The sequence below is a fragment of the Etheostoma spectabile genome, chromosome 22 (assembly GCF_008692095.1).
Source record: "Etheostoma spectabile isolate EspeVRDwgs_2016 chromosome 22, UIUC_Espe_1.0, whole genome shotgun sequence".
NCBI classification, from domain to species: domain Eukaryota; kingdom Metazoa; phylum Chordata; class Actinopteri; order Perciformes; family Percidae; genus Etheostoma; species Etheostoma spectabile.
In genome coordinates this window covers 4,177,707-4,189,748 of record NC_045754.1, presented here as the reverse complement: position 1 = coordinate 4,189,748, position 12,042 = coordinate 4,177,707, and the positions used below count along the sequence as shown (strand labels likewise).

At 40.4% G+C, this 12,042-nt stretch overlaps 1 protein-coding gene across 1 annotated transcript in view; it reads right to left on the bottom strand.

Annotated features, from left to right (window-relative positions):
• The window catches only part of LOC116672621 (vasoactive intestinal polypeptide receptor 2), a 35,662-nt gene extending 26,689 nt beyond the window's left edge, over positions 1-8,973 (bottom strand). Inside the window, exon 1 of the mRNA XM_032504547.1 lies at positions 8,606-8,973. Within this exon, the coding sequence (XP_032360438.1) occupies positions 8,606-8,662 (57 nt within the window). The 5' untranslated portion in view covers positions 8,663-8,973. The remainder of the gene's footprint in view (positions 1-8,605) is intronic.
• Between the last annotated feature and the right edge of the window lie 3,069 nt (positions 8,974-12,042).

Genomic DNA, 12,042 nt, shown 5'->3' with positions numbered 1-12,042 from the left:
CAGGAACCCCCCCCCCCCAACGTCGAGACGCAGTCCCAGACCCGGGACAGCCAACAGGAGCACGTTGGGTTCAGCATCTTGTGAAAGGACACATGTGGATGGAAGGGAATCGAACCGCCGACCTTCCATTTGTAGAGGACAGCTCTTAGTCCTGAGCTACAGCTGCCCCACATGTACTTATTCTACTCTGTCATTGTAGTATTTTGAACCACAGCTTTATTAAACTTTGTCCCAAAATCTATACTCTATGATGTGCACCAATTAAAATGTTTTAAATTGAATCGGTCGAGCGTAACAGTATCGAGACAACCGCCCCTGCCCGCCACTGAGCCGTTATGTGTTCGACTCCAGAGGGAAAACAAAGAGCGTGATGAGAAAAACAGGAAGAAAGCAAAATGCATGGACCCTTCATTGTTAATTAGCCTCATCTCGTTAGCACCTGTCGCACCTAGCATTCATTAGCATTCTACAGGTTGATATCAAGCAACAATAGAGAAGTTGACAGAAACTGCCCTCAATTAAACAAGGTGGTGTGTGTGTGTGTGTGGTGTGTGTGTGTGTGTGTGTGTGTGTGTGTGTGGTGTGTGTCCAGGGCTACGTTCAGCCTGGACAAAACGTCTCTGCTGATTGGGTGTCCCCTGTGACACAGCCACTAAACAAGAGAAAACATAACCCAAAGTCGTTGAACCCCGTTTTGAACGTGCCCCTGGTATCCCGGACGGGGGTGCTTAGCTCGGCCAGACCTTCCTCCGCAGTCTATGATATGGACATAGTTGACGGTAACCATGGAGACGTGCCAAAATTGACTGTAAACACAAAAAGGGCAGCATGGAAGATCTTCACAAAAGAAGAGAAACACACTTTACTTCAGTGAAATACTGACTTGCCGTGTGTGTGTGTGTGTGTGTGTGCTGGGAGGTCTGTTTACACTGAGAGACACTGCAGCTCTCAGCAGTATTTCAGACCTGTCCCACACACACACACACACACACACACACACACACACACACACACACACACACACACACACACACACAGATCAAAAAGAGAGACATTCTTAGACTGATTTTGCTCGCTGTAGTTTTTATCAAACAGGAGGAAAAGGTGCCTCTGTTGGGGACTATTTTTAGCAGCGGATTAATCTACATTCGGGGCTCTAGTGAGTATTTGTGGCAGCAGGACGCTGTGTGTGTGTGTGTGTGGTGTGTGTGTGTGTTTGAGTCAGCTGTAGTTTACTACAGCGTGTGTGTGTGTCCACAGTTATGAAGGAGCATGTCATCCAGTGCAACAGTGTGACTCACTGACGTGTTTTAAACACAGAAGAAGAAGATGTTTCAGGCTGTGATACACACACACAAGACTTGCTCGTACATCTTTTCAGGGATTTGTTTACACTAACAGTACTTGTAGTTGTGTGTACAATGTAGTTTTCCTCACAGATGTTGTATAATATTTTTTATTTTTCCAAATTGATCCAAAAATCAGCCTTCAAAGATCTGAAACTACCAAAGTCCACATCCTGCATAGACCAATTTTATTTCAAGTTACTTTATTATTTGGTATGTCGACTAAAAAAACGTCACGTCACGTTCAAGTGCTGGTGAAAAGAGATGAAATCCACTTTAACGGTAAGACGCTGTCAGAGAATCAAACTGACGACAAATGACAACTAAAAATGACTGACAGAAAGGATGATGTGCATCAAGCCGCTAGGAAATTAATTTAATAAATTTACACTGACATTTAAATGAACAGGTGATGCATTTGAATGTTGATTTACAGGTGAATGTGTCTGTTTATTTGATTTCCTCCTTCAATAACCTTTAGAGGTGTTTTTAAGAAATACAATAAATAATAATTTGATAATATCAGGAATTCTAAGTCGCCTTATGGGGGCGGATCACGTGTTACGCATGAGTTGGACTTTCAGACTCACCCGCTTGGAAAATCGACAGTATCTTACAGGTTTGTAAAAGCTGGGGTTGCAATCCAAAGTATATGGTTTGGATCTGAGGCCAATAGCTGGAATTGTGGAACAATGCTCGAAGAACTTTTCAAACTCTTTTCTTCCCCTTACGTGTATTTATAATGTCTGCATTGCAGGTGAACTACTTAGCTGAAAGACAACCATGAAATATGTGTTTTTTTCCAGACTTTTTTTTTTTTGGGGTTAACATGAGCTTCATTTAAATGTTTTTATTTGGAATCGTGTCTTTCCGTTTTTCTGCTTCTCAAAACAAAAAACTATAAATAGAGACGGGAAAGGGCGGAGGACGAACCGTTTGACCTCATTTAATCCCAAAAATAACATAATCTCTGTCGTCTAATGAGCTCCGATACACACAGATCCATTAAGGGTCAAATGTTCCGGATTAAACTAAACAAATGTGTTTTTTCCCCAGTTTGTAATCCTGGACCTCTTCTGACCTCGACTCATCCACAGAGAACAATAAAAGCACCACCGTTGTCGCCCGTGTGCACACGCAATCGTCCAAAATAACAAGTAGGATCAGATGTTGTCAGGGAAACCGATGGAGGTCTTTCTTCAGGTAGGGAGTGAGTCCTTACCCCAGGTGATGGAGGTTAAATACCTCGGGGTCCTGTTGGCGGGCGAGGGGTCTGTCGGTACACGATCCGTCACGCCTGCACGAGCCGTTGTGCGCATGCGCAGATGATGTCATGATGATGTCATGATGAACGCGGATTTACGACACTGCACGATCTGTTCCCATAGACAGTTAAAGAAAGTCTGTTGGCCTCCACCGGAAAGCTAACGTCAGTTTAGCTAACAGCTAACTCGGCTAACCGCTAGCTGAGACAGCGTGTAAAAGACCCTCAAAACTTTAAAATAACCGTTAAAATATATAACAGCTGTTACGTCAGTTTTACTTTACTTGTGCTCATTTAAAATACAATTACGGTATTACATTCAGTTTATTGCACCGATATGACAAAAGGGGAGCTGAGCCAGAAGGCAAAGATCTCGATCTACCGGTCCGGTTTGGTTCCTACCCTCACCTATGGTCATGAAGGCTGGGTCAGGACCCAAAGAACCAGATCCAGGGTACAAGCGTCCGAAATGGCTTTCCTCAGGAGATCGGGTGAGAAACAGAGTCTTTAAACGCTTCACATGTAAAGTTATTCGCTCTCAAAGTGACGTCACAATGAATGGAAGTCAATGGGAAGCTAACGCCGGGTGAGTGCTAGGTAGCATCAAAATGGCGCCACAGGAGCTCCGCTTAGTGGAGGCTCGCTCACGCCCTCGGAGTTTTTCACTTACAATACATCAGCATCTTGCTTTGAAACTTTGAATATATGAAACCTACATATCTTAAAGAAAAGGTTCCCTTTTCAACTATGTCCCGCCCAGTTTTCTCCCAGACATCCTTCCGCCCGCATATCACTACGCCCATGCTCACTGGAACATCAAGAGGACATTTAAATGCCGTTCTTATCAGCTGAGCTTATGAGTAGTAACTTGAGTCAACACACAGAAAGAAATGATGAAATAAAATCTCCAAACCAACCATCAGTCTGTCTGCTAACCGGCAGCGAGCTGAGTCCCTGTCTAACATCAGCTCTCCTTCATCCCCCACCTCCTCGGATTTTAAAATAACCAAATATTTGTGTCGGTATCGGCCTTAAATATCCTTTATCGGTCGGGCTCTATTTTTTATTCTTATTAAACAGCAGCAGGACTTTACAGAAGATAACCCTCATGTTGTCCTCATGTTGTCCTCATGTTGTCCTCATGTAAACCTCATGTTGTCCTCATGTTGTCCTCATGTTGTCCTCATGTTGTCCTCATGTAACCCTCATGTTGTCCTCATGTTGTCCTCATGTAACCCTCATGTTGTCCTCATGTAACCCTCATGTTGTCCTCATGTTGTCCTCATGTTGTCCTCATGTAACCCTCATGTTGTCCTCATGTTGTCCTCATGTAACCCTCATGTTGTCCTCATGTTGTCATCATGTTGTCCTCATGTTGTCCTCATGTAACCCTCATGTTGTTCTCATGTTGTCCTCATGTAACCCTCATGTTGCCCTCATGTTGTCCTCATGTTGTCCTCATGTAACCCTCATGTTGTCCTCATGTTGTCCTCATGTTGTCCTCATGTTGTCCTCATGTAACCCTCATGTTGTCCTCATGTTGTCCTCATGTTGTCCTCATGTAACCCTCATGTTGTCCTCATGTTGTCCTCATGTAACCCTCATGTTGCCCTCATGTTGTCCTCATGTTGTCCTCATGTTGTCCTCATGTAACCCTCATGTTGTCCTCATGTTGTCCTCATGTAACCCTCATGTTGTCCTCATGTAACCCTCATGTGTCCTCATGTTGTCCTCATGTTGTCCTCATGTAACCCTCATGTTGCCCTCATGTTGTCCTCATTTTGTCCTCATGTAACCCTCATGTTGTCCTCATGTTGTCCTCATTTGTCTTCATGTTGTCCTATATCAATGTTCTTTTTAATTCCCCAAAATAACATGATTGATTCCAACGCTCTTTGCCAAGTACAAATCTCTACTTTCATTAATTTTGGGTTTTATTCAATTTTATATCATTGTAAAACAAATGGAAGTGTTGTTGAAATAGTATTGAGTAAAAGTTGACATATTCCAGTCTGTGATTATCATCAACATCCATTCCTTTAATTTTAGTCTAAATAATTCCTAATTTCTGCTTTTCTAACTCAAACATTAGGTATAATTTCCTATAAATGAGCTTTATTGACCATAAATTCCGAAGATAACTGTAAAACTAAAGTTAGTGTTACATAGTGTTAAAAGTTTTTAAAAAGTGACAGAGTGCAAAAAAAGGGGAAAAAACATGAGAAAAAGTTAAAAACATCGATGAAAAGCGTCAACAAAAGTGTTGATTTTCATTTTGGACGGGAAGACGACACGAGGGTTAACTTATTGTCACCGGTACAAAACAGTAACGCCGTCACAACCTGAATCCTCTTTGTTGCTGTAAATATAAATTTAAACACGTTAAAAACTCTCCCTGCAAAACTTTATTCAGACTCACAGAACTTTGTTTTTTGGGATCCCAAAGTTTTCAAATCCCAAACAAGCCACACTTAATTTTGGGAGAAAATGTGCACAAACTGAATGGAATAAGCCACTCTGTCCGACCTTAAAGCTTCTTAAAGAGGAATTGGAAATAGCCAAGATGTTAAAGGGAAAACAAAAAGGATCAAAAACACAAGACTGGAAGCTGCAAATCAGGTTTTTGGTGCTTTAAATGTCCATTTACGTCTGAATTGTCAGCCTAAATAAACTGAAATATCAGTTATAAACTTACAAAATGCAGGTTTTCTATCTATGAATGAGACTTTCCTGTATGTGTGGAAATATACTGTATAGGTCAAGCCTCGGGGTCAAAAGAGCAAAACACGTAGGATTTTTTGTTCCTGTTTTTTCAGTTGTCATAAGAACAAAAATAGGAACAAAAAAATCTCTACGTGTTTTGCTCTTTTGACCCCGAGTCTTGACCTATTCAGTACATTTCCACACATACCAGGAAAGTCTCATTCATAGATAGAAAACCTGCATTTTGTAAGTTTATAACTGATATTTCAGTTTATTTACGCTGACAATTCAGACGTAAATGGACATTTAAAAGCACCAAAAACCTGATTTGCAGCTTCCAGTCTTGTGTTTTTGATCCTTTTTGTTTTCCCTTTAACATCTTGGCTATTTCCAATTCCTCTTTAAGAAGCTTTAAGGTCGGACAGAGTGGCTTATTCCATTCAGTTTGTGCACATTTTCTCCCAAAATTCAGTGTGGCTTGTTTGGGATTTGAAAACTTTTCCTGCGAGTTGAACCTTAAATGAGTCACTTTTCTCTCAATTCAGTTGGTTTTTACAGCACTAACGTCACCTCTACAACCTCCACATCTACAGAAGTTATTCTTAAGTTAATCATCCACTTCACTTGTCTGGTGTTGCATTCAAAGCCCTTAAAAGGACCAGTCCTGGATTTTTAAGTGTCTCTAAAAGCTAATAATTTATTAACATACAGCGTATTATATATGAGATGGCGATCTACAGAGTCTAAGTATAGAGAAACAGACCTGACTATCAAACATTAACCAGCAGCAGCTAAAAAGTTAATCTTTAATTCATGTTTTCACACAGTAACACACACACACACACACACACACACACACCACACACACACACACACACACACACACAGACAGACAGACATGAGGACTGCTGTTTATAAATGAGAGCTGCTGCAGCGATTTCCACTCCGCTCAGCTGTGTTATCGACGCTGAAAGCGGCAGAGAGGACACTTTAGATGACTAAAAGCTACAGAAACCTTTAGAAATACATACATCCTAAATTAAAATGCACACATGCAACACTCCCAGTAGGAATATTAGAGAAAATATGAATAAAGCAAGTAGGAAGAGGTAACAATAAACTCACTGTTTGACTATTTTAAGACTAGTATGGCCTAATTATGATTTTAAAAAGGTCAAATATGCAATATATTTACTGTAATAAATCCAAAAATGACTCCAATGCGTCATCAGATATTTAGGAAACATGCTGTGTTCATACTGATATACTGTGTACTGTGCAAGATGTATAATATATACATTATATACTTATCAATCCAATATGCATCATGCACAGTACTTTGCACTATTACTTCTTGTACTTTACATCCCACTCCATGTGTACTTATACATTACTTCCAGATATTATGTCTTATTTGTATATTAGTGTCTTGTATGTTATGTTGATATTAGATCCCGACCGATATTAGGCGTTTCCCGATATATCGGTATCGACATTTATGATGGCCGATTTAAAAAAAACTAAAAAAGAAGTAATTGTGTCACATGTTGGGAGCCCTCGAAAACAAGATGACACGTCCTCACGGAGTTTGTCCTAATAAACACATTTTGAACTTTTGAACTTCCAACTGAGGCACTAGAGAGACGTTAGAAAAGCCTTCAATATCTTCTTAGCTATGAAGTGATTAAAAGATTAAAAGAAAGATCTTATAATGACTTTATAAGAGAAGAAGATATTAAAGGCTTTTGAAACTTAGCTCTCCCTCAGTTTCCTTCAACCAGGGCCGGTTCTAGGACCGGGGCTCCAGGGGGGCCCGGGACCCCTTTTACCGTCCTTCTACTGGGCCGACGGTGCATTTTAACTTATTAACTTATTATTAATTATCACTTTGGACCATCTTGATAAGGGAAACGCTGAAGTTGTGTACACTGTATTATATAAAAAATAAATAAACCTCCAGCAGAGATTTACTACTGTATTATATATGAAATAATATAAACTTTCAGCAGAGATTTACTACTGTATTATATATGAAATAAATAAACTTCCAGCAGAGATTGCCAAAGCATCATCTAAGGTCCTTAAGACTGGAACCATATTTTGTACTTTATGTATTGTAATGATAAAATGTAAACAAAGATGTAAGATTTAACTTTTGTATAATCTGTGCCGATGTATTTATTGTGATATTTAACAGAGTACATGGAGAGGAATATGTATGTTTATGTTTGCAAGAAAACAATACTTGCTATATTGCTCTTATTCTTATATCATATGGCTGTTTTTTTATGAAATCTGTTGCTTTATGTTTGCTGTGGACTCGTGGGGAAGAGTAGCTGATGGATCCTGTTAAAATTACTACAGAGGTGAGGCGGCATTAAATATGAAATCAGATATTGATCTTTGGGAAAGCATCCATTTGCAAATTGCAGTATCAATAACTTTAGTTTGTTTTGTTGATGTGAGTTTGATTTATGGCTGAAGAGCACAAGGTCTGTTTCACAAAGCTGTGATATTCCCAGAGCAGAACTCCTTATCTCACAATAGATTACATATACTTTATTAGTTATTATTTTTTTAGCAGTTATTTTTCAGGGTATAAAGTGCTAAAGTGTCCCCTGACTTCAACCTCTGTGATCCAGTAGGATCCCCAACCTGAAACCTGCACCAGAGGGACTCTCTACGACCCGGATCCGCCCTCCATGCAGACTGCACCCTGACTAATAATCATAAAGGAGTTTATTGCCCCAGTGGTTACCCTGGGTGCAGCTGGTGAAGGGTACATCCAAACACAAGCAAACATATTAAAACATGTGTAAGAATTAACTGTGAATACAAAAAAACAGAAACAAATATATACAAAAAGAGCAGTTTGAGTAGTTTAAGCGTAAATACATGAAAGCGAGAGTAAGTAATATGTGAGTATATGAGTAATATGAGAGTATATGAGTAATATGTGAGTATATGAGTAATATGAGAGTATATGAGTAATATGTGAGTATATGAGTAATATGAGAGTATATGAGTAATATGTGAGTATATGAGTAATATGAGAGTATATGAGTAATATGAGAGTATATGAGTAATATGTGAGTATATGAGTAATATGAGAGTATATGAGTAATATGAGAGTATATGAGTAATATGAGAGTATATGAGTAATATGTGAGTATATGAGTAATATGAGAGTATATGAGTAATATGAGAGTATATGAGTAATATGAGAGTATATGAGTAATATGAGAGTATATGAGTAATATGAGAGTATATGAGTAATAAGAGAGGGACTGACCGTGAGGGTGGAGGTGAAGCCGAGGAGCAGCAGGGCGAGCCGGTGCGTAACGGCCATGGTCTCATGTCCTCCAGCCCGGGGACCAGCAGCTCACCTGGCGGACATGTCCCCCACGAGGCACGCGCACTGGACTGGTCCGGGGAGGTTTAACGCGCAGTGTCGCCTGTAAATCAGTTTTCTTCTTCTTCTTCTTCTTCTTTTGGCTCGGTGGTTCCGCAGCTTTACGCACGGACCTCTCTGTGTCTCCCAAAAGAAGAAGAAATAAAAGCTGAAGGAACCGCTGAGTTCACCTGAGACTGACAAACTGACTCGACACGAGCCGCTTCCCGTCCGTAGTGAGCCGGTGGTCCGGGTCACTCCCTTACAAATCAGTCCGCGTCCCCGTCACACCTTGACTCTCAGGAAAGCCCGGACTGATGCGCGCTCCCGCTGACCTGAAAGAAGTTCCTGAGTGGTTTTAATGTGAAACACCGAGAGCGCCCCCGTGTGGCTGAACTCACAACTCCCGCCCACTGCAGAGAGTTGGAGCAACTCTTCTTCTCTGTGTTCTTCTCAAACCTCTTGGTCTTTAACCTCTTCCTCTTGGTCTTTAACCTCTTCCTCTTGGTCTTTAACTTCTTCTTCTTGGTCTTTTACCTCTTCTTCTTGGTCTTTGATCCATAAGTAAGTTTAACGAACTGTATTTGTTGCAAATGAAAGGACATGAGGAGGAGAAGGAGAGAAAGTCAAGCCCACAGATCATTTAAGTCGGTCAGGAATGCTTTTAGAAGTCTTATCGGACCAGAGGAAAGCAAATTAGAAACAGAAAGATGATAAAGATTAAAAGAGGTAGAAGGTTTGTCTTGGTACTGAGGAGTAAATCAGAGTGTTTCAGCAGTTTTATCGTTGGTTTCTTTCTTTTATTAGAAGCATTTCTCTGAATACTGTCTGCATGTGGAAAACCTTCGGTTCTTCCACCTTCTCATGTTCTTCTACATGTGTTTCGTACACATTGTGTCCACACCATAGACTGTATATTATTAATAATATAGACTGTATATTGTTAATAATATACAGTCTAAGGTCCACACCCCAGTAGCTCACTGGGTACGGTGTACCGGGGTTTGAATCCAGTCCTGGGACCTTTGCTGTGTGTCTTCTTCTTTCCTTTCTGTGTAAATAAAAGCATAAAATGCCCCTCATAATAATTATGAAACATATCTTTTAGTCATAAAGCACAGGATGTGCAGATTTAAGGACAAGATGATTTAATTAAGGAGTCAATTAGCTAAAAAAGCAAAATATAAAGTAGTTTCTTATTCTGAAACTGGTTTGTCATCTGTAATTGTTTGTATTTGGTTTTGATAAATTACATCCATTCATATTCTAACTTAAAATACACAGCAGTTTTCTCTTTAATCTGTATTATCAGCTTATTTGATTTAAACCTGGTTTTTAAATAAGTATATTTGTGTGAAATATCCTGTTGGAAGAATGTGAAGAATGTGTCACCATAACGTGTGTTTCTCGTTTTCGACGTGTACAGGTAACGCTGGAACTTCCGCCGGATGACCCTCATACCGATCGTCCCCTTCCTCTTTCTCTGTGTTGGGGTCTGGTGGATTCATGAGGACTATGGTTACCTGGTCCTCAGGTCTCTGCAGGGTAAATCCAGACAGCTAGCTAGACTATCTGTCCAATCTGAGGACTATGGTTACCTGGTCCTCAGGTCTCTGCAGGGTGAATCCAGACAGCTAGCTAGACTATCTGTCCAATCTGAGGACTATGGTTACCTGGTCCTCAGGTCTCTGCAGGGTGAATCCAGACAGCTAGCTAGACTATCTGTCCAATCTGAGGACTATGGTTACCTGGTCCTCAGGTCTCTGCAGGGTCAATCCAGACCGCTAGCTAGGCTATCTGTCCAATCGGAGGTTTCTGTTACATGACGAAAACTACTTCTGATCGTACATGTTCCACCAAAACAACTTCCTTCCCGAGGCTGTTTCGCAGCGGCACCGTGGCTCTGTCCGGCGCATAGCCCCGCCCAAGAGGACTGGGATTGGTTCATAGAAATGCCAAGAACCCGAGCATGTTTTTCTCCTATCCCAGATGTTGTATGGACTATCCAGACCCTCCTCCGCGGCGCTGTGGAGGAAGGTCTGGCTAACACTGCCCGGGCGCTGCTCACCGCAAGAAGCATAAAACACATTTACTGTAAGTCTGAGCATGAAGACAAACCAGTCACATTCTAATAATAATAATAATAATAACAACAACTAGTCTGAGTTTTAGCCAATCAAAGCACTTTATTGCACTGTATAGTGTGACGGTGAGCCCATAGCAGGCTCTTATAAAAGTGTCATTTAATCTTTTTATCATGTGTACAAAACAAGTCACACACACTTGTACCGTACAAAATCAACACTATTTACATACAATACACACACACACGCACACGCACGCACACACGCACACACACACAGGGACTGGAACATGACCGCTACTCTGCTACCAACAGACCCAAACCGCTATGTTAGCCAAACAAGCGCTAAGCAACTTCTGATATGCATAAAGTTTCTTTTCTTCTGATAAAAAGACGATTTAAACAAATGAGTGTTCATGAATTAATCCTAATAAAAGTTTGTGTATAAGCTGGAGACTCTCGGACAGCCCGACAATTCCCAGAATTCACAGCAAGGTGTGGACTGCCACACCTAGTTTGGGGATAAACCGTTGCCTTTAAAGTCTCTTTAAATAACAATGTTCCCTCTTCTATAGTCACACAGTGCACGTTGCTTGGCGAGATGCTTTCAGGTGCTCTATGGGCTGTACTTCACTACGATAACTGAAAGATTGGCTGACTGGCGCAGTGAAAAAGGATCATTGTTGTGCTCCTTAAAGGCAGAATGAGTAGGGTTTTGTTGGCCTGGGTATCGCAAAATACAAGGAGCAAATACTGGCATTAGCACTGTTGTCAGAAAAGATAGCATTTCAACTTAGCATGTTTCCTAAATATCTGATGACGCATTGGAGTCATTTTTGGATTCATTACAGTAAATGTATTGCATATTGGACCTTTTCCGATTTACATGGTCACCATTCGATTCCATATAAATTAGGTTAGGAGAATTTCAGGTCCAGTAAAAAATTAGCTTGGGTATAAAAGAGATTCTCAGAGAACTCATGCTGGAAATTATTCAAGCAAAAAACAACCCTCCAATACTTTTTTATAATGCACCGGGTTGATGTGTACATTAACATCTGCGTTGTCCTCCCATTTAAGTTTCCACTGACACCACCTTACTAGATTTACATTACATTTTGGAATTCATGGTCAATAACCCTCATTTATATAGAATTTTACCTAATATTTGAGTTACAAAAAAAGCAAGAATTATGAATTATAATGAGCTTTGTAAGGAATCCAATCCATTTTTTTGTGGTAATTTGGTTCAAAA